This window comes from Urocitellus parryii, chromosome 7, assembly GCF_045843805.1.
Source record: "Urocitellus parryii isolate mUroPar1 chromosome 7, mUroPar1.hap1, whole genome shotgun sequence".
Classification (NCBI taxonomy): Eukaryota; Metazoa; Chordata; class Mammalia; order Rodentia; family Sciuridae; genus Urocitellus; species Urocitellus parryii.
Window position 1 is genome coordinate 122,686,203 of NC_135537.1, and position 26,691 is coordinate 122,712,893.

The 26,691-nt window shown below is 37.3% G+C and overlaps 1 protein-coding gene across 2 annotated transcripts; it reads left to right on the forward strand.

Annotated features, from left to right (window-relative positions):
* Window positions 1-222: 222 nt before the first annotated feature.
* Tvp23c (trans-golgi network vesicle protein 23 homolog C) lies at window positions 223-18,318 on the forward strand. 2 transcript variants are annotated; one of them, XM_026409422.2, is made up of 7 exons: window positions 223-358; window positions 3,728-3,810; window positions 5,151-5,295; window positions 8,355-8,444; window positions 9,591-9,722; window positions 15,423-15,551; window positions 16,667-18,318. In XM_026409422.2, exons 1-7 carry the CDS (start codon window positions 347-349, stop codon window positions 16,691-16,693), a joined length of 618 nt encoding a protein of 205 aa, XP_026265207.2. In that variant the 5' UTR covers window positions 223-346; the 3' UTR covers window positions 16,694-18,318. The 2 variants fall into 2 exon arrangements, with proteins under 2 accessions (XP_026265207.2, XP_077656765.1); XM_077800639.1 differs by lacking the exons at window positions 223-358; window positions 3,728-3,810 and adding an exon at window positions 8,174-8,221 and having other exon boundaries at window positions 5,277-5,295.
* Window positions 18,319-26,691: the final 8,373 nt, after the last annotated feature.

Genomic DNA, 26,691 nt, shown 5'->3' on the forward strand with positions numbered 1-26,691 from the left:
AACACGTTTCCCTTTAAGAAACCACGCAACTTTTCCTTAGCGCCAACTGTGGTAACGGGCTTCTTTCCCAGCGGGTTTTTGCTTCTACTCGGACCAGAACCCACCAGCATTTCTCGCCCTGCCCCGGATCGCCCCGCCCCGGAATAACCCCTTGCACCTCCCCTCCCGGTGTTGCTCCTCCCGCGAGACTCCTAGAAGCGGAAGTGTATCCGGGAAGCCAAGTCCGGCTAGGGCTGTACATGGGCCCCTCCCGGATTGTAGGGAAGAGGCCACGTAAGTTGCAGATCGGACTTGACAGCTGGTACGCTGACGTGGTTCCCGGAAGTGGGGTTGGCGCACGGTCGCCATGTTGTCTCAGGTGAGGGGCTGTGGGCGCGGAGAGCGGGTGGCCGAGGCTTGGCGGGTGGGGGGGTCCCTCCTGGAGGGTTTGTGGAGTGAGCCGGGCGCACAGGGGCGGTTGTGTTTGTATCCCCTCCGGCTGTCCGTCTTGAGGAAGAGCGGGGTGGGTGGGAGGGAATGGAGGACCGAGGGTAATTGTCCCGGAGTGTTCTGGGTGCTCGGAAGCCCTCGTAGAAGAAGTGACCCAGGAGTCGCCGAGCTCGGGAAGATTGGGGGTGTGGAGAGGAGAAGCCGGTCCTCAACCAACGCCCGGCGCTGGGCGGTTCCGATGCTAGGCTGCAGAAATGCTCTGTATGGTGGGGTGCGGGTGGTCTTTTTCCTCGGCCCTTCGTCGTGCACGCGAGGAGGTGAAAGGGGAGCGGCCTCCGGGCACCTCTTCAGTTCCCTTGTGACCTTCCCTGTAGGGGTGCCCTGCAATCCTGTAGGAATAGGAGCCGCTGGCAGAGCCTTGCGTTCAGGTAGCTGTTACCACATTAATATTGACTATCGCGTTTGTGCCCTTAAAATGTAATTGTGGTCCAGAGGTTTTCGACTGGAGATTAATAAGTGTAATTTAATAATGTCCCCCTTTAAAAAATTACTGTTTATAGGGTACTTCCATTTAGATTATATTAGTTTTTTTTTCTTTTGTTTCACAATTTACCGAGGAATTGTAGCTTAGGCACTGTTCTGGGTTCCAGGGATAGGGATGTGAAAAGTGTAGATAGGTTTCTTTTCCTGCATTGTCAGGTTCGGGTGGGTGGATTCAAGGAAATGAGGCATAAAGCAGGTAGGGAGGGGAGATGTGATAAGTAAAATAACCTAAGTTACTTTCAGATTATAATAGCAAAGTCGAGGTGATGAAATAGCGTGTATCTGAAGTTAGGATAACTAGGATTTATGGTCAGAAAAGACTACTACAGGGTGACTTGAGAAAATCCAGTGGTGATTTAAATTCAGCTCTGTAAATTTGCACCCAGGCTAATGAGGCTGAAGAAATAGACAAAACTATGTCAGTTGTTTCTACTTTATAAGTTTGTGATTGTGAACCTCAAATTAGTCTTTCATGCTGCCAGACAACCCTGCATTCTGTGCCAGCAACCTCCTTCTTTTGCAACTTGTGCACTAAAACTTTTCTCGGTCCTTCAACATTTCCTCCCTTGTCTTCTCTCAGCTGGTAATCTTGCTTCTTGTTTCACTGAGAAATGGAAGTAATTACAAAAGAATTTTCATACCACCTGCCTACCTATTTGCATTTTTACCCATAATTGCACTTGTATTTTATAATTGAACTGTCTGTGCTTTATTTTTGACCATCCCCTTCTGCCCATTGCAAAGCATTGTTGCAGCAGTTCTTTTATCTTGCATTGCCAGTCCCCTCCCCTCACCCTCAAATTGATAAGCTAGTTCACATTTGCATGTAAACATGCTTTAATTTCTCCTGTCTTCAACAATAAAAACTTATGCCCACATAGCCTTTCAACTGTCACCCCATTCTGTCAGTTCTAGTCAGCTTTTCGACCCCTTCCCCGTCTGTTCTGAAACTGATCTTATTGAGGTCAACTGTTCAAAATATAGTAGTCACTTTGGTTTTCATTTTACTTGTTAAGAACATCTGACAAAATTGAATTCTCCTGGAAACACTTCCTGGGCCTTCCAGATCATTACCTTCTCTTGGGTTACCCACCACTCTTTTTAGTACTACTCCTTAGTTCCCACTGTTTATTCTCACATTTTTTACTCAAAATATTGGAGTGTCCAGAGTCTATATTTGGCATCTCCTTTTAACTATTCAGACAAAAACTTTGGAATCTTCCTTGACATTTTACCTATATTAACTCCATATTTAGCCCATCAGGTAATCCTGTCAGTTCTTAAGTATTTGGAATCTGCCCACTTTTCACCATCTCCACAGCATTTACCCTGGAACAGCCCCTTACTTCTTGGCTTCATTTTTTGAGTAGGCTCCCAACCAGTTTTCTAGTTTTATGCTTTTATTTCTTCCCCTACCCTCTTTACCCTCCAGATTCTTCATACAGCAGCAGGAATTTTCTTAGGAGTCTGAATGTGTTAGTCCATTGCTCATAATACTAAAGGTTACCCCTCTCAAATTTTTTTATATAGTTCTTATACTCATATCTTAATGTGCTGAAAATCAGACTTTTTAATTTACCCCCAAATCTGTTATACACATGTTTTTTTTACTATAGTAAATATAACTTGAGAATGCAGAACTAATAACTGCAAGATGGAGAGGAGGTGGGGAAGGGAAGCGCTTTTGAGTAGAAAAAAATGAAAATATGAAAGAAAGGTAGGAGAGACCATATAGTAAATGTATTGCTGCAGGATCTAGTGGGAGAGAGTGTTGGAAGATTAGTAGGAGATCATGTGATGTGTGCTTTATGTGAAGAAGTTATTTTATCCTGTATGTGGAGGGGCACAATTGAAAAGTTTTAGCAGGGTAGTGACATGATATGATTTCCATGGTGGATGATTGCTCTGTGGGTTATGTGGAGAAGAGACTAGAATGGAGTAGTGGGAATGAGACTAGAAATAAAGGCAGGGAGGCTGGTGAGTGGCACTAGGAAGGCACAGTGAGCAGGGTTGTGGTTGAGGCTTAACAGGAGTAGAAATAGGTTAGACTATGAACCACTCTTGAGAATCCTACATCTGTGAAGAAAGGAGTGCAGTGGGAAAGTAGAAGACAGGGGATCAGGGTTTTTAAAATCTTTTTTTGCGCTGTAAGTGGCACTTGAAGAAGTTTATATTCTTAAAAAGACTCGGTAAAAATGTATAAAGACACAAGAAAGTATAAATAAAATGATGGAAAGCTTCTGAGGAAGCATGAAAAAGGAGTATAAGCACAAATAGTGGGTTTAGCCAGCTATTATCAGATAATAGCATTGTGAGGAGTCATGGAAATAAGGATGTGTCAGATGGTTTTGTGAAGGAGCCAAAAAAATTGAGTTTATTCCCAGTAGCTTGAGGTTTCTGTGACACTTGTGAGAGTTCTGAGAATAAATGTTAAGTTTGTAGGCACATCATCTGCACTCCATTGTTTCTAATCCATACCACTGGTTTTGCTGCAGGGTAATTTGCATATGTGCTATGTATAATTTCTCCCAGCTGCTGAGATGGAGACAGTTGATTCCTGAATGCAGGGGTATTTGTCAGGTGTTTGGAGTGATAGGGTAGTAGAGGGTCTGCAGGTGTCTCCTAGGTTGTGAATTTCTGATGTTATGTCCGTGTAATTTTATCTTCCATTTTAACAAGTGATCAGCCTTGTATATAGTAGGAATGTAAATACTGAATTTCATTTTGCTTCATGGATATTTAATGTTCCTCCTAGGACAGCAATGATGACACTGAAGATGTTTCATTGTTTGATGCAGAAGAAGAGACAACTAATAGACCAAGAAAATCCAAAATCCGGTATGGGGATAAGTTAGATGGGTTGTATTGGTGCCCAGTGCTGTGGTGTCCATGTTGGTGTCAGCTGATGAGATTCAAGGCAGTGGTTGCAGTGTGTTTATTAATTCTATGTTGCTAGTTTGATTTAGTGTCAGACAAAGATAACTTCAGATTTTCTTGGGAATAATTGGCATATGGAATGTTAATACTGAGTTTTCAAATTAGCAAGTTCAATTTTTTGAATACTGGTGTTCTTTCAATTGGTGCATTGTAATTATACATATTAGAATCTATTATGTGAATATATATTTAAAATATATTTGATCAATCTCATTCCCCAGTGAATATTCATCAGTTTTAAATTCTGTGCTAGCTGTTTTTCCAAGAATGCACCATTTTAAAACATAATTTCTATAAGTAAGTTACACTTTGATTTTTGTGCAAATTTGAGAATTATATAAGTAACGCGTATTTATATTCTTCTTTTTGTGGGGGGGATATTGGGGATTGAACTCAGGGCTGCTCAACCACTGAGCCACATCCCCAGCCCTATTTTGTATTTTATTTAGAGACAGCCTCTTGCAGAATTGCTTAGAGCCTCACCATTGCTGGGGCTGGCTTTGAACTTGCGATTCTCCTGCCTCAGCCTCCTGAGCCGCTGGAGGTGTGTGCTACTATAGGTGTGTGCTACTGTTCCCGGCAGTTCTACCCAGTTTTGAAAACATTATGCTAAGTGAAAGATACTAGTCACAAATGACTAAATGTTGTATGGGTTTATTTATATGATGTGCCTAGAATATGCAAATCTGTAGAGACAAAGAATAGTTTTTTGGTTGTTTAGGACTGAGATGGTTAGCTGTCTGATTGCCAGAGGATTTTTTTTTTTCTGATTGTAGTAATGAATACACACCTCTGTGAATATACTAAAATCCATTAAATTGTACACTTTTATGTAGGTTGTTATATATGAATCATATCCCAATTAAAGCTGGTAAAAAATGAAAACACTGTATCTGACAGTGACTTAATTCCTGAAGTGATTTTGGAGGAATTGTTTTGGCATGATTTGGTAATCCAAGCTAGGTAAAGTTACTTTTTTGTGTTCTATAAAAATTTATGTTCATAGACGTAATAGTTATGATTACATAGTACATTTTTTTTTTTTTTTTTTTTTTTTTTTGCAACAGAGGGCTTCATCAAATAGTGGGTCTTAAGAGAGGTAGGTGGTTTACTGCTGCTTTAAGTTATCTCTTATTTTGACAGAACTCTTCATGGCTATGCCATGGCTGAACCATTTGTCATCTAAATCTGAAAGTACTTATAGTAAATTGTAATTGCCTTTCTTATGTTTTGGTTTCCAGACATCCAGTGGCATCATTTTTCCATTTGTTCTTCCGAGTCAGTGCCATTATAGTCTATCTTCTCTGTGAATTGCTCAGCAGCAGCTTTATTGCCTGTATGGTGACAATTATCTTGTTGTTGTCATGTGACTTTTGGGCAGTGAAGGTAAGTTTGTTTTTATTAAAGTTATATTTAATATGAGTTTGAATATGTATAAGCAGCAAACAATATGAGATTAGGCATTTTGGATTGATGTTATCTTTTTATTACTTCAGACCTTCTGATCACATGTAGGTTATTACACTACTGAGTTGTCTGTGCTATATGACAGCCTTTATTAACTATGAAGTTAGGTAAACAGATGGTTACTAACAACCATAGACCTTATGTATTGTTTCTAATCCATACCACTGGTTTTGCTTCATGGTAATTTGCAGGTGTGCTATGTATAATTTCTCCATAAAGCTTTGTATAGTTGCTATACAAATACTTAAGAAGTACCCACTTTTTGCAGAGGTTCCTATGGGTGCTCCTGGGCAATTATTTTTTCAACCAGAGGCAACCTTTGGTCCTTCATGGGATATTTGTTCTCTCCCGATATGTACACATAGCAAAGGGGGAGGGGAAGAATATAAATTCCGTACATTAGACAAAGGGGGAATGAAGGAAAGGGAAGGGGGACAGGTAGAGGAAAAATAGTGGGATGAATCTGACTTAACTTTCCTGTATATATATAAATACACCACAGTGAATCTCCATATCATGTACAACCACAAGACTGGGATCCTAATTAGTGTAAGATATATCCCATGTTTGTATTAATAGGTCAAAATATACTATACTGTCATGTATAACCACAAAGAACAATTAAAAATTTTTTTAAAAAAACACTAAATGGAACAAAATCATGAATCAGTGAAGATCATTCATAGAATAAAATTATATCAAACTAACATTAAAATACTAGGTGGAAATGAAGGAAACATTGTGATGGGAGTATTAAGAAACGAGTTTTTGACAGAATGAAGTGACAAAAAATAAGGCCTAAAGGATCTGGATAGTAATTAACAAAGCCAGTTTAATTGTAGTTTTTGGAACTTTGTATGTCCAGAGATAATAACTTCTCATTAGTGCCGGTAGAACATTTGCAAAAGTTGGTTAATATCCCTATGAAGAAATTCCAGATAAATTATGAAAGCATCTATATTTTCTGGTCTAGTAAAATAAAGCCAAGGGGGAAAAAAAAGGTTACTAAATTGGAGTTTCTTTAAAAAAGTTAACTTGCTAAATATCTTGGTTTAAAAATGAAACTGGAATTATAGATTATTTATATCTTATGATGATCATCTATATCAAACTCTTAAAATATATCTAAAACTGAATTTAGAGGAAAGTCAGTAGATTAAAGGCTTGTATTATTAGAGAAGAATGAAAATAATCGACTTTTAGGTCCAGAAGTTTCAAAAACAAAAACAAGCCTGAGAGAAATTCAGAAAAATAAACTAATAAAGATAAGAGAAAGCAAAAGAATTAGAAAATGGAACATGGAAGTATATGGAGTAGCTTCCGACTGCATATCTATCCAGTTAGTCATCAAGTTTTATTTTTTATTTATTTTTTTGTGTGGTGCTGGGGATTGAACTTGGGGCTTTGTGCATACAAGGCAACACTCTACCCACTGAGCTATATCCCCAGCCCTAGTCATAAGTTTTAATACATTCTACTTTTCTTCCTTAGGGATGCTATACCTACTACTCTCTCTGGGTGCTTGTTTTGTTCCCGCATTACTTTAATACAGGAATTTCTAATCTTTTTTTCTGTGTTATGGACTCTTTATGGTGTCATGAAGCTATGAATAATGTTTTTAAATATATAAAAGAAAAATACATAAGATTACAAAAATCACTTAATTGAAAATATAGTCAGCTGTCTATATCCATGGGATGTGCATGTATTCAACTAACTCTGTATCAAAGATATTCAGAAAAAAATAATTGCATCTGTGCTGAACACAGACGTTTTTCTTGTCATTATTCCATAAACAGTACAGCATAACAGCTATTTATGTAGCATTTACCTTATATGAGCTAATTTAAAGTATATGGGAATATGTGAATAGGTTATATACAAATACTGTGCTATTTTATATAAGGGACTTGAGCATCTGCAGAAATTTCTGATTTAGAAGTGTGTACTTTATGATCACATTAATAGTAAGACCTAGTGGCAGGTCTTACCATTTTGAAGGTAGTGATGAGCATAAACAATACGTTGAGATGTCTACAACAAGTATAGTACAAAATGAAAAATATCTGGTGTTTATTGTAACAAAGATATGGGTTTTGTTAATTCTACCTGCATTTGTGTTTTTTTGGTCTACACTTTATAAGTTAAAGGTATGCTAATCTTAAGCCAGAGGTTGATGAAAATGAAGAAATATATATTTTTTTCCACCCGAGTTCATAGAAATCCTGAATCTTATTGGTGAACACCACCAATTAAACATACCCTCCATGATACATTACTGCTTATTCATTACAAATGTTGATTCCTTGGGAAATCATTGTCTGATACCCAGATTCAATCCAATTCCCTGTTATACTCAAAAGTATTCTAAACTTCTCTCACAGTTCTGATCACAGTTGGCTGTATTCCCTTGAAGCTTCATGGGGACAGGGGAAGTACCTGTTTGTCGCTGTTTTGTTACAGCACTTTCTAGGTGCTTAGGAAATATTTGTTGAATAAACAAAACATTAGGAAAACTATCAAAGTAATTTGTTTCATTAATAAGCAAGAAGAGAACTTAGTATATTTGAGGGACCGAATGAAAGCCAGTGCTTAAAATCATTTTTAGGAATGTCCTGTTTAAAATATACATATTTATGATGGGAAAAAGGTAGGTCACATTAGCCAAAGAGCAGGGGAAAACATTAAGAAATTGGAAATGAGGAAGGTATTATTTATGGATAGACTTCTGCTTACCCTGTAATTCTGCTCCTGTTGATTATGCCATTGCCATTTTATTTATTTATTTTTTAACCAGGTCTGATACATAGCTATTATGTAGCTTTGTGAACGGGCTGTTATGGAGGTAATAATGAATGTATGGAGCATGTTTGGAGGTTAATGAAGATTTGTTTGTGAAATGTTGCATTAAGGTATGATTTTATAGTGCTTTTAAATAATGATTTAAAAATGTGTGTGTTTATATTAATCTTCCCTAGAATGTCACAGGTAGACTGATGGTAGGCCTTCGGTGGTGGAATCATATTGATGAGGATGGAAAGAGTCATTGGGTGTTTGAGTCCAGGAAGGTAAGCTGCCTTTTTTTGTAATTGTTGTTTTGTTATTAATAGTGTCATCTAATACATTCTGTGTAGATTTGAATATTTAAGGATTAAGTATTTAAGATTAAAAGTACTACCCCACATCACTTGCCATGTCAGTACTAAACCAGATGGCCTTCCAAAACATACACATTTTTCTGTCTAGTTCAGACTGAAAATAAGGTGTATACAGGACAGAATCCTCCAAGAGGACACTGAGTCAAAGTTTATTCAGCATGCCAAACTGCCTATCAAGGATTTCTTTCTGATGACCCCCAGATTGATCACCATACTGGGTATCTTCATCCCTCTATGTATAGCAGATAACTGCTCCCATGGGCAAAGACACTTGTGAGCAGAAAAGGATTGTAGTTCGATAGAAAAATCTCAGTTGATGTGTCTCTTTTTTTAAGTCTGTGCCCTCAGGACCCCTGGGGGACCCTTGTCTATTTTGGATTAGTCTGTTACTCTAGTGAACATTCTGTTCCCTTGTAAAAATCAGTTTGAGGGGCAGAGGACAAAATTCTTGGAAATGGTACCTGTTAAATTGCTTGCCTTCTGCTTGGAAGAGCCTTGACAAGTGAGACTTACCAGAGAGTGGCACTCCATATTCCTTAATATTATAAAATCTACCTTGGAAAAAAACGTTGCCCTCTAATTTCCTAACTTGCTGAGACATTTTGGTCATTATTCAGAATCCCTTGTTTTCATTTTTTTTTTCTGTGGACCTGACTTGACTTTTTAAATCTCAAGGATGACTATAAACTTGATTTCCTTGATTTTTGTCTAAAAATACATCATTCAAATCTTCCTCATGAATGAACAGCACGAGTGTAAGAAGAATCGAGTAGAAATCTACCAGAGACAATTGTTTACTATTTTGAGTCATGATAAACTGTCCATTTTGCCCAAATCTGCAAAATTCTGGAACTAGAACAAAGCATACTAAAATCATTTCCTAAAATTACAATTTTGGTAGAGCCATTAACTGGTTTTTTGGTTTAACCTGGGACTTGAGCTGTTTGTATTAATCTTTGTGTTGGGGGTTTCTTTTTTTTTTTTAAAGTTAGACTTTGTACTGATAAATCTTAGATCAGTGATGAGTGAATTTATTTTTTTTTAATTTTTTTGTAGGCATCTCCTCAGGAGAATAAAACTGTTTCAGAAGCTGAATCGAGAATCTTTTGGTTAGGACTAATTGCCTGTCCAATACTGTGGGTGATATTTGCCTTTAGTGCTCTCTTCTCCTTCAGAGTAAAATGGTTGGTAAGTGTCTGTGTAGAACTTTGGAATAATCCACTATGCTGTTATTATAGACCTATCTTGAATAGGCAGCTTCATCTTGTATTTCCCAGGTTCTATTTCCTAACTGCTTTTTTTCTTAATCTACTCTCTTAAGCATTGGAGAGTAGATCCTGTGACCCCAATTCCACCAATTTTCTAGGATATTAGTGCCTATAATAGTAGGGTATTTTTCCCCCTGAAAAATGTTGATTGGCAACCTGTTCTGATTACTTGTTGCTGCATAGTGGATCACCCAAAAGCTGATTTATTTATTTTTAGTTTTTCGGCGGACACAACATCTTTGTTTGTATGGGTGCTAAGGATCAAACCCGGGCCGGGCTGCACGCATGCCAGGCGAGCATGCTACTGCTTGAGCCACATCCCCAGCCCTCACCCAAAAGCTTTGTGATGTAGAACAACACATCTTTTTATCTCATAGTTCTTGGGTGAGGACCTTAGGAAGGGTTCTTCTGGAGATTAAGGCTTGGGGTCTCAGTTGCAGTCAATAGTGGTGGGAGAAGCTTGAGGACATAAGACATCTCCTCTTCATGAGGGTTTGTGCCTCCCCACATGTCCCTCTGTGTAGCTTAGTTTGGACTTCTTCACAGAATGGTGGCCTTATGGCAGTTGGGCTGCTTGGACGGAGGGTCAGGATTCCATTTGGTGGTTCAGCTTGCAAGCTGAATTGCTCTTTTCAGCGTAGTTTGAGATATCACAGCATCATCTTTGTCACCATTCACATTCAAGGGAATATAAATTAGGCTCTACCTCTTATTGGGAGACTAAGAAAGTTCTAGAGTTGTAGAACAGGAAATACTCTTGCTGCCATCTTTGGAAGATACAGTCTGACACTTGACTCAAATTATGAGTCTTGTTCTTATAACCATTGAGTTTGTTTCCACTTAACATTTATTGATGTCAGATAAATTTTAGCTTGAATTATGTTTTTCCTACAATTTTTAGTAAGTTCTTTTTTTCTTTGTGACATTCATAACTTTCCTTCTTATGCTTTGGATGCTTTATTATTGATTTTCTGTTATTCATCTTTACTACTTAATATAGTTATAACCCTCTTTCATGAATTAGGAAATTTACTCAAAATTTGTGAATTTTGAATATTTTTGAATTTCCTGATATGGAAGATAAGAAAGTTAACATTCATGATTTCATTTCTGAATTTTGTCCATTAAATTTGTACTTTAGTTCTTTCAAGTGGTTAGTTTTATAACATGAGGTAATATACTCACATCTGTTTATTGACCAATAAACTGTTTAGAAAGGGACCAAAATAAACACTCTTATTATTCTTTCCTGTGTTTCTTCCTTTATTGTTTGTTCCAATGATATTTTTGTGTTGTCAAGGTTTAGAACAATTGCCCTTTGAAGTAATATTTCTTATTGGTTATTCAGTTTTTGATCTATTTTTTTTTAAATACATCAATTCAGTGTCCACTTCTAGTTCTTTTATTTCAGCTTCTTTTTTACTGCTTGGTTAGCTATAGTACATTCTTTTGAAAAGAATGTAGATTTGCTTTTTCTTTGATTTTTTTTTCATATCTAAGAATGTGAGTTTATTGGACTATTCTTGAAGATAACTTCATTGAGTTTTTCCATATTTTCTTTTATGTTTTAGAGAAATCTGATGCTAGTATGTTAAACAGCTTTCTGTTGCTATAACAAAATATGAGAACAACTCAAATGAAGAAACATTTATTTTGGTTTTCCGTTTCAGAGGTTTAGTCCATGGAGAGAGAGAGGGGGGGGGAGGGAGAGGGAGAGAGGGGGAGACACACACACACACACACATATACACATACACATACACATACACATAAGATGGACTGACAGACCAAATATAGTCCCCATGGGCATATCTCCAAGGACCCACTCCCTTCAGTTAGGTCCCAGCTCCTACTCTTCCTACTACCTCCCAATAATTCAGTCAGCTATGAATCTGTCAGTGGATCAATCCACTGGTGATGTTAGTTAGAGCCTTCATGATCTAATCACTTTCCCAGATCACTTCCTAACCTGTTTCATTGGGGACCAAGCTTTTAACAGCCTTTTGGGGACATTCTAGATCCACCACACTGTAATACTAGGATAACCTACTCTGTGTGTGAGGAGTGAATCATTTTTCTCTCTGAAGAATTTTTTTTTGCGGGGATGGTACCAGGGATTGAACTCAGAGGCACTTGACCACTGAGTCACATCCCCAACCCTATTTTGTATTTTATTTAGAGACAGCCTTGCAATTGCTTAGTGCCTTGCTGTTGCTGAGGCTGGCTTTGAACTCAAGATTGTCCTGGGATTATAGGCATGTGCCACTGCGCCTGGCTCTGAAGAATTTTTTTTTTTTGAAGTTTTTAAATATCATAACCAGGATATGTCTTTCTCACTCTATATTAAGTTTTCTGTAACTTATGTTTCCTTCTTATTTTCAGACTCCAGTTTTGCTTTGAATCAGGAAAATTGACTTTGGTTAAATTTTTAAATCTATTTATGTTCAGTTTTTTTCATTTGTCTAATTTCAAGATACCAGTTGTTTCTGTCTTGTATCATTTTATATCTATTCTCATCTGCTGCCTTCTAATTGTTTTAATCATTCATCTTTTTCTTTTCTGTTTATTCATGCAGCAGATATTTTTAAGAGTTCACCATATATCAGAGTTGTTTTTGGGCATTGAATACTGTTTGGGGCCATGTAAGCCAGACAATTGCTCTGATAGAGCTTATATTTCAGTAAAGGGTTTACAGACAAAAAAAAAAAAGACATAATAGGAGATGTTAGACACTGATACCAGGAATTGAGTGGAGTGCTTCAGACATAGCAGCAGCTACATTAGATTAGGGGTCTGGAAAGGAGTATTTGTATTTCCTCGCTCTGCCTACTCCTTTCATCTCCTATTGTCTTAGTTTCATGCTAAGAATTCTTATGTGTAGGATCTTAGTATTAGGATGAAGTATTCCCAGGAATGCGTTTATTTTGATGACCTGTACTTCTTTTTAAAAAAATATTTATTTTTTAATTGTAATTGGACACAATACCTTTATTTTATTATTTTTATGTGGTGCTGAAATTGAACCCAGGTCCTCACACATGCTAGGTGAGTGCTTTACCGCAGAGCCACAATGCGACCCCCGATGACCTATACTTCTTTCAGAATAGATTCTTCACTGGTCTTTTGCAGAATGTGTTATTTTTTTTAAATTGTCTTTTTTTTTTTTTTCCCCTGAAGTTTTGCAGAGATGCCTTTCCCTTTTCTCGTTTTCTTTTTGCTGATACTCATAGTGGCAGCTCTGTCCAGATCTTCCTTTTCTGCCACTTTAGTGCGATTGAATTTCCCTCGACTCCCTTCTCATGTTCTCTGTAACTATTGCTGCTGCTTTGAGCTAGAGTTTGAATGCTATTTGGTGGCCTGAAGGTGCAGGCCTGAGGAGGATTGCCCACACAATTTAGCTGCCTTGCTTGGGTTTTGCCTTCTTTTTTGGAGTGGAGCTGTTGTAGACCCTACTCTGGTTCTGTACTCCCGCTTTATTTAGATCATTTGTGAGATTCTGTAGCTTTAGCACCATCCAGGAGAATCAGCCCAGACTTGCTCTAGCAGTGCTTCTACTTCTCTAACCATGTGAAACATGGTTTGGTCCTATGGTTAAGACCATAGCATAGGACAGGAGGAGGCTTCACCCAGACTCTCCATCAGTCTTTTCCCTCTTTCTGGGCGTTTTTAAGATGGTCAGTGGTTGCTGGTCCTCCTGTATTTTCTCTTCTGCTTCTTTCAGGGAAATATCAGCTGTTGGTATTTCCTCCTTGCTTGGTGGGAGTTTTTGTATTCATAGCTATTTTTGCATTATTTCTTAGGGCAGCTATGTCCTCAGTTCTTTTTGTTTCTCTCTTTGTTGGGGATGGTAATTATTAGTGTAATTTCCCTTAAAATTTCTGCAAAGCCGTGTCATACTTCCTCTTTTTCTGATCACCAGTCCTTTTTTGTGTTTACTGGTACAGGTATTGACTTATTTGCTTTTTTTTTTAACACTTGTACTGTACTGACTATCTTATGGGGAAATGTTCATGTCTGACTTTTTACACTATCTTAAACCAGAAGTCTGCATGTTTTAACTTTTAAAAATTTGTTGCCATTGAATAAAAATTGGTGCCTCAGCAGAACCATGTTTAGTATGAATTCAGGTGCCCCTTGCATGTTGGTATATATGTACCTGGGAGTGTTCCAATTGAGGAACACGGGAAGTTAAAGTAGATTCATGTAAATAAAAAAAATAAGATGTATGTTTATTTAGATAAGTAGCAACCTTATAACAGAAGGTACCAGCTCTACCTTTTTCACTAGGAACACTTGAACCAGTTCCTTAAAGATTTAAATCTTCTTAGAATGGGGAGTAAAGTACTTGCCTAGCACATGCAAGGCCCTGGGTTTGATCCTCAGGACTGCCAAAAAACAAATTCTCTCACTTGCTTAAAATCAGCTATACTATTTGTTAAGAGTTAAAGAGAAGAAGCCTGAAGCCAGGTACAGTGAGTTATGCCTTTAATCCCAGCTATTTGGAGGGAGGCTAAGGAAGTAAAATTGCAAGTTTGATGCTAGCCTGGACAATTGAACAACTAAATGAGATCCCACCTCAAATAAGAAAGACGAAAGGAAAAAAAAAGTCTGGATTGGAAAATGAGATTTCATTTAGCCTCTTTGCCTTTCATAGATATAAACATCTCCTGAATGATACTTTTAATAGTAAAAGGGTTGATGAGTTGTTTATTATGGAAGAGGGTTGGCTGACTATGGCTTGTAGATCAAATCCAACCCAACAATTTGTGAATTTTTATTGGAACACAGCCTTGCCCATTTGTTTACATTTACTGTGGCTTTTGGGGGCCAAAATAGTAGAATTGCGTAGTGGCAACAGAGACTAAAATATTATTATCTGGCTCTTTACAGAGAAACTTCTAGAATACCTAACTTTGAAGCTTCCTCACATTGTGCTAATTAATTTTTCTCCCTTAAATATTTAAAGAGAGGGTGTGAATTTCTTATTCTCAATTTTTAGTGGTCTGAGTCACTATAGGATTCCTGATGTGATCACAAGGAATAAGCAGCTTTGCAGAAATATACTTCTTCCTGCTCATCTCTCTTTGCTCTGAAGGCAAAAACAAACCCCGGTTCGTTGCTGCCTTAGGTCACCTAGTCAACTTGCCCAGGATCCAATCACATATATTAGCATAGAGTAGAGATTCCATTTTTGCCTCCTTTCAGGTTATTGAACTTGACTACTTCTTGACTGTTCTTTTGTGATTCTTAAAGGAACAAGTAACATTTTAGTCTTTTCTAGTTTCACTTACTTTTCCTTATGCCTTTTTTAGGACCTAGAGAGAAGGTCCCCCTCCACTGTGTTCACCAGGTGTGACATAGAGCTTGCATATGTAGCAGTTGTGTTCAACAGAACTGAGTAGTGGCAACAGAGTGAATATGAGTGAATAACCCACTGCCTTGTACAGAACATATATCAGGCCTCTTCTGGTAGTTTGATATTAGATCGTGCTCCTTGGCACAACCCCTGCTTCCTTTTTCCTTTCCTTTCTCACCATAAATCTGCCTTGTCTCATTTATGACTTAAGAGAAAAGTCAATTTTAGGTCAGTAACCATTGTGTTATTTTTCCCTGATCCCAGGCTGTGGTTATCATGGGTGTGGTACTACAGGGTGCCAACCTGTATGGTTATATCAGGTGCAAAGTGGGCAGCCGGAAGAATTTAACCAGCATGGCTACCTCGTATCTCGGAAAGCAGTTTTTAAAACAAGTAAGTGTTTTCTGGATATGACCAGTGACTAATGAAATGGTTTTTTAAATTTTTTAATTTAATTTTTATGAAATGCTTCTCAAATGAGGTTTTTAAAAGGCATATTGTCACTGAAATATGAGAATGATACTCTCCCCTATAACATAAAGATTGTATTGCAGTCCCCAATATAAGGATATAAATTCAGATTTTCAGTGTGATTTGTCATATTGGTAAACAGTTACTGATTAAATCTCTTGGGGCAAATTGACTGGGTCTTTGTATGAGTCACAGCTTACATTTATTAGTGCAGCAGGCTGGGTAAGTATTGAATATAGGGCAGTGGTTCTCAAATTCCAGCAGGCATCAGAATCACCTAGAGTGCAAAGATTCCTGGGCTCCATTCTTAAGGTTTCTTATTCAGTAGATCTGGAGGGAGGTGGATGGTCTTATAATTAGCATTTCTAACAAGTTTCTAGTTCAGAGATTATGCTTTGGATAACTAAAGCCTGAGATTGTTTTACTTCAGAATATAAAGCTAATAGGTAGTACAGAGCTAGGGCTTGAACCCAGCCCTCTACACAAGGAATTCATTTTTCTTTATTCTACTATACTGTTGCTCTTAAGAGGTCAAGAAAATGAATATTCTATTTAGGGTCGTGGTTCTCTTCCTAAAGGATTTCTGCTTGGCCCCAAGTAAAAGAATTCACTGTGGCCCATCTTAGGGTAATTTTCATGTGTGTGCTTTTTAAGTTTTTTCCCCCTTGGGATTTTTCCATGTGTCTGAAGGTGGAGGGGAATTTTGAATATAGGTGAAATTGAACCGTGTGCCTAGCATAACATGTATAGGGTTAGAGTCTTACATGGCACCTGGTGGCACTCTGTTCTGTGAGATAAGATGAACATCTGAGTGGATAATCGCATTTGCTGGGTTCATTTTCCCCATACTGCAAAAAAAAAAAAGGAATAATCTGTAACATATCCACTTTTTGACATGGTGGGCTATTACATACAATGTAATAAAGTAACAGGATCTATTTACAAAGGTACAATATTTTCTAGGTTTAGTGGTTTGAAATCCCTGGTATATATGAAGTGAAATAACTGAATATTAAGGATTTTTTTCTATTTTGCAGAACACCGGAAATGAACAGACTTCTTGAATAGAGAGAAAATTATGTTTTCTGTGATATTGGGAAATGGTGGAAGAGATTCTTGATTATGAACTGTTTAGAGCTCAGTCCAGTTGCAAAGAGGAGCATTGTTTTTTTGTTGTTGTTTTGTTTTCACTTACAAAGTTACTATGAAAACTGTTTTCTTTTTTTTAAACAAAGTTTTTATTTTTATTTTTTCTAGTAGTTGAGGCTGGGAAGTATGATATCATTAAGAACATTGTCAGAATTTATTTTACGGTGTACATATGTATGCATATAGTAAAGTATCCATATATCCCAAATTAATGTGTTAGTTTACATGTTACAGAGATATTTGCATTTTGATCCATAGAAAATAGAATGTTCTTAGTCAAAGGTATGTGTGTTTACATACTATTTCTGTAGGTTATTTTCAGAAATAAGTTGATTCCATAATTAAGAGTAAACACTTGGCTTGTGTATGAGTTAAAAATTAGAAAAAACTGTTAATTTTAAATATATACTTCATGTTGAAATTGCTTACCCTAGACATGCACAAGGGAAAACCAAATTCAAGCTGGTAGTGTTAACTAGTTTCTAAAATTTATTTTTTTACTTAAGGCCTAAATAATAAAAGGTATCTTTATAGTTTATGTTTAAGGGATACCCAAGGGATTGCTGCTGTTCTAGTTATTTCGTGGAAAGGATAGTCAGATTTTATTTTGGAACTTCCTGGAAACTCTTCAGTGGTCTCTGGACTAATAAAATCTTTTAGTACTAAATGAATATTGTTCTTATGTCATAGTAAGAATAATCATTTAAATACTTGGCATAATAAATGCCTAAAGACATTATATGAATCTATTTTTTCTTGCTATAATGGGGATATTGTAAACCATACATTTGTATTAATAATATTTCTTAAACAAGGCAATATATTTAACTGTAAACTAAACCAATCTACAAATTATTGTAGGCAGTTGTAAATTTTGTTGTAGGTACTAGAAACTTTGTTGCAGAGTCTTAATCAGCAGATTATGTTATGAATGTATTTGTACATTGTTAAAATATTTTTAAAGATATTTTGTTTTAGTTGAATAAATGTGTGTTGGAGTGATAGCTTGGAAAGTGCACAACTTTATATTTGTATAAAACTATTGTTTACAAAGCATTTGATGTGTGTAATCTCATTTAAACCTCACAACAAACATTATACTTTTGATGATGTAACCATCTTTGTGGTTATTGAACAACTTGCTCAAGGAAGCACAGATTGCAGGAATATACAACAGGGTACATTGCTATTTTTAGAATAAATATCTCTAAATGTCTTTTCCTTTCTTCAGATGCAGTCAGTCATCTGGGGCCTCAGCTAGGCTGTTAATTGGAAGTACTGCATTGTGATCTCTGGGTATTTTCTCTGTGGGATCATGAGGGCTTCTTCACAACCTGGCTCTGGGTTCTTATAGTGACCCAAGAGATAGGAGAAATACATGATATTTTTATGACTAGTCTCAGAATTTGCATCGCCTCAGCTATTCTCTTTTGGACAAAGTAGTTACTGTAGTCTATCCGGGTTCAAAAGAAGGTTACATAGAACCAACCATTTGATAAGAGGAGGGTTAGAGTTTATGGTATAATAAGAGTGTGTGGGATGGGAGATATTGTTTGCAACCATCTTTGGAAATAAAATCTGCCTCACTTTATTAATTTTATCATGGTTGAAAAAATTACTTGAAAGAAACTGAGGGTATTATGTGTTTTTTTTTTTTAAGTCGTTTCTGGTTCAATCTTGGATATAGGTGAATTAATTTGATGGTACAAAGTGAAAGCATCAAATCCTCTATCCCGTAGAAGGTCTGTCCTTTGAGTTGCCTCTGAATAAATAGGTAAGGGTGTGTGTATATGTGTAGAGGTGAAGGCCCATTGACTTCATGGTAGTGCTTTGGTGCTTTAAAACCGTATATTCAGAGCTTTTCAAAGTTCTTTTGTATATTTTCTCATTTGATTCTCCCCATAACCTCCAGAGATAGGAAAAACCATATGTATTACGACTTCAAGACCCAGAGATGCATAACTAAGGTTTAGAGAAGTAAAATAATCTTTAGAAGGTTGCATGTAGTAAAGAGAACAAATGAAATACTTGGTATTTACTATGTGGGAGGCCATCTTCACACGTGATTTGAGTTACTCCCTGGCTGGGAAAGAGGCGCTAAGAGGCATCCTTGTGTCCAGAGCTTTCCCCACCCTTCTCAGGTCCAAGGCTTGTCTGTGTGGAGGCGTGTCTGGCCACTACCCTGAAGACCCATCGCACCTGACCTTGGGACACTGCCCCCCTTAATCTTCATGGGATGGGATTTTCCCCAGAATTTTTGTTCCCCAATAAAAGTCCATTCCCTGGCGTGTTCTCTCTCTCTCTCGCTGGCCTCTTCAGTAAACCTCGCTACCATAATAGGTAGCTGGAGCCTTGAGCTAGGAGAAGCCATCCTGGAGCTGGTTTAAAGATAATTAGATCCTGTCTCTTTAATTCAAACTCTCTGAGGATTTCTCAACGTTGCTGAACCTTCATTTATGAAGCCTGTGCTGACCACGAGTTAAAGTTCTACATTTTTTTGGCCCCTTAATTAGTTGAGGCCATGTGGTTATCTATGGTCAATGAAATGTGAGTGAAAATGGTGGTGTTTTAGGGGAGAAGGAGAAACTGATGTGAAATTCTTCATTCCCCCTATGTGGCACCCATTAGAGTTTAGTGTGGTAGAGCTTCAGTCGAGGAGTTAAGTGACTTCTATAATCCCTCTATACTCTAGCTGGACATACTAGAAAAACCTATATTTCTTTTATTGAGAAATAAACCCTTGGTGTATTAAGTCAGTTGGCTTCCTGGATTATTGGTTCACATCACATCACAGCATACCATGACATAATTGCCCATTATGACTAATACAGTTGAACAACTGAAGCATGAGTTCAAAACTTCTTTTAAAATTCTAACTCAGTAATCTTTTCATTTTTCCATGATTTTTCCTTTTGCAAAGAAAGAAGTTGTATTCCTTGTCCCTTAGTGTAGGGTCCCCAATTCTGGTGGGGCCACATAGACTGAATGAGTGAAGTTGGAGTCCATATCCTTCCAAATGGACCAGAAACTTATGATCTCCAGCCATTTGTTGCCATTTGCAGATGTGGACCTGTGTTGCTGGGTATTTCAGTTGTTCAGGAGAAATGGAAAATCTGGATATTTATATGAAATCTGATATAGGCTTATAAATGAAATTTAAAAGGAGAAAACACCATGTGAAGCCAAACTAAATGTATTTGTAGGTCAAATTAGCTGTACCACCAGCTTTTGCCATAGTATAATGATTTTCGTACTTTTCAAACTAGTTGCCCCGCCCCCGCAATTAAATCTTATATTAAAACCTAGTAACAAAGCAGAAGAGTTTCTAATGAAAGCAGAACTAGCAGTTATGAAATCACCCGCTTCGCCTTCACTGATTTCCAAGGAGCTTCCTGAGCCTGTTGGAAAACCACTGGTGGAAAATTGAAACCAGATTCTATCCCTGGCTTTGAAAAATACTTTCTAAGGTTGTATGTAACACTTTTTTTTTTTTAATCTAAAAATAAAATCTCATTGATGATTTTTTTTAACTTGTGAGAAGTAGGAAATACTCCTTAAAACCTTTAAATTATCACTCTTGGTAAGAAAGGAAGCAGAGTAGCATTTCCTAAGAAGTCATAATTTAGTGCTAGGAAAAAATATATATAAATTTTTCTCTGCTATGATTAATTTAAAAAAAAACACAGCAAAACATGGTTAAGAAATCAAGTAGTAAGTGTTTACAGAGAAAAGTCTGATCCCAGAAACAAACACCTTTCAACTGCTTCTGTGTTTAATTTTGAGGAAGTTACCTCCTTATCACTAAATACTATACTTGTTAGAATTTCATGACCTATTAACTCCAAGACTACTGGCTTTCTGCTATGAAAAGTGAAGGTATAATTTGAATCCCTCCTCTGCATATAATTTAAACACTTTAATTGATTGTAATAGTAAATGTTTTCCATAAACCCTTTTTTTCCCCATAAGTCTTTTATTCACTCTGTGGGTTGCACCTGTTGATTTCCTCTAACTTGTTTGCTCTACAGGGACTTGGTTCAACTGCAAATAACAAGAAGTCATACAAATAATAGTGGCCTAAACAAAAAAGAATTGTGTGTGTTTCTCACAAAGGAAGTCTGAAAGGCAATTGCTGGTCAAATTCAGCCGGTGTTATGCAGCTACTTTGCAATTCCATCCAGGACCCGGATGCTTCACCATCCTTATCTGGCTGTTGTCCCCATGCTTGTCTCATGGTCACAGGATCAGTGTCACAGCTGAAGATGACACATCTGTTTTTAAGGAAAAAAAAAAAAAAGACGGGGCGTTTGCATCTGAGAACAAAGCTTTCTCAGAAATCACAACAGGCTTTGCTCTACTTTCTTCTCCTTGGCCAAAGTGTCACCCAGGTGTGAGGCAGTCTGGAAAAACAGGTATTTAGGTAGGCACATTGTCTTCCACAATTTTCTTATTTGGGGTTGTGTATAGAGGACATCAGATGCTGTGGTGGGTGATGCTCTCAGCATCATTCCTAAAATAAGTAGCCTTTTGTCTGGACAGTTTTTTTTTTTTTCAACTTTTGATGTAAAGCCATTAAAGTACAACTTGGTAAGATAGTTCTTTGAGGGTGCTTACTTATGTACTCTAAAGTATGTATTCCTTCCTTAATCTGATTCAGGGTGGATTTAGACTATGTAGAGCAGTGGTGCTCTTGGGCATGGTGCTCTCCCCAGAGGGTGTTTCTTTAACGTGGGGAGGGATGGGTTGCTTAACACCATGTTGGTGGTAGCTGCTGATACTTTTGTAGATGTTAACCGTATCACAAGATACTTTCATAGCAACGCCTGCATTAGTGTTTGATTAAATAACTGTACTAGAAACTAGCCAAACTGATGCATGAAAGTAAACCTCACATGTCTCCAGTTGTCTGTAAACACTATGACGGCAGGGAGGCTGTCTTCCTCCATCACCTCTGTTTCCAGTGCATAGCCCAATGCTGGGTATCTAATGGCATTCAATAAATGCCATTCAGTAAATGGAGGCCAGGGATGCTAGGTGCCTGTATAATGTACAATGCAGAATTTTCCTGCATCTCTCATAGCTTCTGTAGAGTCTGCTGAATAAATTATGTACATGGCCGTTCTGTTTATAATGAGAAAGGAAAAGCTGGAAACTGACCTGGTCCAAATAGCTAGACTGTGATGTTTATAGAGCATCAAGACCTGACAAGGTCTCGTCACTGTGCTGGAGTGAGACATAAATAAGGATACTTGATAGTCATGTTGAAGCATGGAAACAAGATGCCACGTAAACCACAAAGAAATGACCAAACATCCCCCCTGCTGGATTTTGTGAGTTCTGCTTTACCAATTACAGTTTTAGACCACTGTGTTACTTCTTCCTAGATTAAAATTAAGATTTGCACTCACTGTTGCTTTCTGAAGGGTAAAACCATGATTCATAGAACCCTTTTCTGATCATGTAGAATTAAGTCTGAAAGCAACAGAAAGGAATTGGGGAAATTTCGCAAATATGTGGGAATTAAACATATGCTACTAAATAACCAATGGGTCAAAGAAGAAACGACAAGGGAAATTAGAAAAGGCTTAGATTTATGAAAATGGAAACATAACATACTGAAATATATGGGATGCAAGTTATTCCAGTAGAATGAAAAAAAACATTTAAACATATTTTGGATGTTAACATTGTTATGCAAACAAACATTGAATATATTGTGCTCTCTCCAAAAACTACTTTGTATGAAATTGTTTGATCCTCACTCCATTCTTAGAATGCAGGGACTGTTGTATATAGTAAAATGTAATCAGGAAGAACCTGTGTTGATTCAGGCAGATCTAGGTTGTGGATCTAGCTCTGCAAGCCTGGTTTAGATTGTGAGCAAGTCACTCACTCTCTTTTACAAACAAGGCAACAGAGAGTCCTAAGTACCAATACTATGCTGAAGGGCAGGGGAGGAGTTCATAAGCATTAAATGAGATAATCCAGGTAAAGTGCTCAGGATACCCAAAGCCCCGTGGTTCAGCATTTGATAATGGTAATTTTATTCATAATGGAAAGCTAGGTTCTTAGCTTGTCAAAGATAGAGCAGTCAGGAAATATAATCCCTAGTTGAGAGGCTCCCCTTTAATTTAAATTCCCATCTAATATATGACATGGAGGATCCAAATGGATCAAAGTAGTTATGGAGAAAAGCTGATTTTTGCATTTTATTTTGTTTACATGTTAGAGATGGGAAAAGAAAAACTGTAGACAAAGTAAATTGACAATTTATGAATTAGAACTCTCAGAACTAGAAGAGGTTTGGAGAGCTCTGCTGTGCAATGTGGGCAGTATTTATGGACAAAAAATGATGAAGAAAGCAGGAATTTTGGATTGGTTGTTTGAAAATTACTTTCCTTGTAAAGGTTAAAGCAGGGGGTACTTCTTTACCATGCCTGCTGTCTGCTTAGAGATTCGGCTTCTTTTTCTCCCTCTGATTTCTCAGAAGGTCAGTTAACTTAGTTTTGGCTTGGTGGGGTGGAACTTTAGCATGAGTCACTCCATTTTGGTTTGGTCTTTTGGAGCCTGGTGCAGGAAATTCATCCAAATCCATTTCCCCCCTGTGAAATTTTGACAAAGATCATGAGATTATGAAGTGGTAGCTTCATATAGTGTTCATTTCTACTTAATTTTATAGTTAAAGCATGTGCTATTATTCTTTGTTTTTCAGATGTTGAAATCCAACAATGGATTTGTCTCCTTATTTTAAAACACTTTTAGGTTGTTGCCTTTCTTGGCAAGCTCTATTGCCTCCTTTTGTTTGTCACTTGCATATAGTTCACTAGGTGGCGACACGAGAACAGACCATGTAAATGAAACAGCTGTTGTCTGTAGCACCCAGTTTCCTTGGTTTAATGGGAAGGGATGGTTTTCTGGTTGGCCTGCAAATAGTGAGTTAGGACTCAATCCATGTTTATAGTGGAATTAATTAAGATTTTGCTGATGAATGAATAGATGCTGAATGAATAAATACAATAATAAAATACTTCCTGGAGTAACTATAGTAAGATACCTACAATGTACCAGACACCAAGATAAGTACAGCAGATATAAAGAGACATAGGAACACTGCATGATTTGTGCCTTCCTCCATGATCTCACCAAAAACTGCACCCCCCTCCCTAAATAAGTGAGAAGACAGAGTTGGAGGGTCAGTGACTTTCCTAAGATCATATTGGAGAGAAGCGAAGCCAGGGTTTGGCAACGGTGAGGGGAAGATGATGAATTTGAAGTTAGGACATGTTGGTGTCTTAAACACCAACGAATTACAGCAAAGTAGCAGAATGCAATGGAATCTGGAGCACAATCAGATGATAGATGTTTCTACAGGATACTATCACTGGATACCATTTCTACAAAATACCATCACAGCAGTGCCTGCATAAGTGTTTGATGAAATAATTGCATACTACAGCTTCAAGTTGACATGAGACCAAAGTAACACATTGTAAACACATAACTAGGTCTGTTCTTCTCATTCACCTGTAGCAGTAGGTAGACATTTATTAAATGTTCCCAGTATAGGTGAAGGTGAATATGTGCATCCTGTTTTCAACTGTATACCTGGACAAGGCAGAGTTGCAGTGAATTTGACTCCTACACTGTTTTCTTTGGGGCTTCCTGAGTGGACTGACGGGACTTGTATCAAAGCAAAAGGTAGATAAACCTAATTTTTGGAGTTCCAGCTTAGCCAACCTGGGCAGTTTTTCCTTTTTTAAAAAGATAAAGCAACTGATGGACATTGCCAGCTGGGACCATGAGCAGGACTGCCACCACCAAGAGCCAAGAGGCCATTCTTGTAGAATAGCAGGCATATGCTATTCCTGTTTTTTAGGTTTTAGCTGGCTCCTGTTTCCATCTCCAGATGTTTTTTGAGATGAAGGCATAAAAGTTGTCAAGCAGTAAAATTTGCTGAAGTTAGATAAGTGCATCAATAGCCACTGTGTGCATCCCTCTGAGGCCAGGTATCCCCTTCTGAGAAAACAGATGGGGTAGTGGATGCCACCCAGAGGGTTGGAACATCTATAAAAATTGGGCTGAAAATATGTTCTCTGGGAGAGCCTTCTTGGGCATCTGATTTCATGCCTCCCTCTATATCAAGAATGACATCATCTAGTTGATGAGCATTTACACACACCTTGTAACATGTGCTCAGCTTTTTCTTCCTCCTCTCTCTGGGACTATATCATACTGCCTGCTAGAATATGCTTTCACCCCTTTCTTTAAAATTTATCTGCACAAATCATCTGGTAACAACCACAGTCCCTAGGATACAACTGGACCTGTGGCTGACACTCCACTGTTTTAAACAGGGAGAGCCCGCATTAGGCCAAGGGAGTAGGGAGAGACATACTGCTATTCATAATGAATTGTAATGTTTTAAAATTTGTCTAAAGAATGTAAAATAAGCCAGAAAAGTATAAAGGAAAAGAATGCAAATTTTCATGAAATATTTTCCAAATATAGGAACAAAATGAAGAATGGGCCTCCTGAGTCACAGGAATTACTTGTGCAAAGGTACGGTGTGAAGTAGGATCTATAGTGAATTGCATTATTTCTCACAAGCCTGTCTTTTCTTCCAGTTCTTGCCATGATTCATTATGGGCAAAATATATTCCAAATTTCCACTATCTTTGAGCTTCACTATGTGACTTGCATTGGTCAGATGAGCAGATATAATGTGTATCCCATTCAACTTGAGCTTTCAAATATGTGGTATGGTTTACTCTTTTTTTTTGTTGTTTGTTTCTCACCTGCAATACAAGAGGTGCATGCTCCAGGGAGCCACTGCTCCTTGGGCTCGAGATTGAGAAACGTGGATCAGACTTGACTCTGACCTGCAATATGCATTAGTTGATGTGCAGACTTGCGTATGAGAAATAAATATTTGTTGATATTTTGGGGATATTTGTTAGATAGCACTGTTGGAGCAACATATCTAACACATACAAGATCTACTTTATTTTTATTTCCCATAAGAATAGCCAATTATTGAAATGTACATCCTTTCCACACTAATCTCAATACTAACTCCTGTCATAAGTCATGTTTCTGTACGTAGATAGGTCTTTTGCTGGGCTCAGTTTTTAGTTCTGTTCATCTGTTTATATGTCCCTGTACCAATACCACACTAACTTAATTAGTGTGGATTTGTAATAATTCCTAATTTTGCAAGGGACATCCCTTAACCTGGTTGTTCTCCTTTAGAGCATTATTATTACTTTTGCATTTCCTATATAAATTTTATAATCAACTTTGTTTAGTACTAGATAATCCTGATGGGATTTTGATTATCACTCCTTTGAAACTACATATCAAATGGGGGAAGTCCCATCTTTGCAATGTTGAGTCCCATGCACTTTATAAATCCCTTCATTCCTTTATTTCTTTCAGTTACATTTTTATAGTTTTCTCCATAAAGAGCTTTTCTATCTGTTAGCTTTATTGTTAGGTGCTTTTAATTTTTTGTTCCTTTCCTGATTCATATCATTTACAATCATATTTTCTAAATCTTTGTCTTTATTTCTACACTTTAGAATATTTTTTATGTGTAGATCCTTTTGGATTTTTATCTAGAGAAACAGACTGCAAAATAAGAAATTAATTTCTTCAATTCTAATATTTCATTTGTTAATCTATTTATTAATATATGCTTTACTATACTAGCTTGGAACTCCGGCATAACGTTGTAAAGTCATGTTTACTTTATCCCAGTATTAAAGGGAATATTTATATTATACTTATCACTTTGAATGGGAAAGTTTTTTATTTTATTTATTTATTTTTGCATTACCATTCCTAATACACCATTATATCATAATTTATCATATCTCTGATAATATGTAAGGTATGTTGACACCAAATTCACATC

What these genes read in the sequence shown, in the direction of transcription:
- Tvp23c (XM_026409422.2), top strand. An exon ending in GTGACTTTTGGGCAGTGAAG is followed by an intron (nt 5,296 to 8,354) that starts GTAAGTTTGTTT and finishes AATCTTCCCTAG; the next exon opens with AATGTCACAGGTAGACTGAT. An exon ending in GGGTGTTTGAGTCCAGGAAG is followed by an intron (nt 8,445 to 9,590) that starts GTAAGCTGCCTT and finishes ATTTTTTTGTAG; the next exon opens with GCATCTCCTCAGGAGAATAA.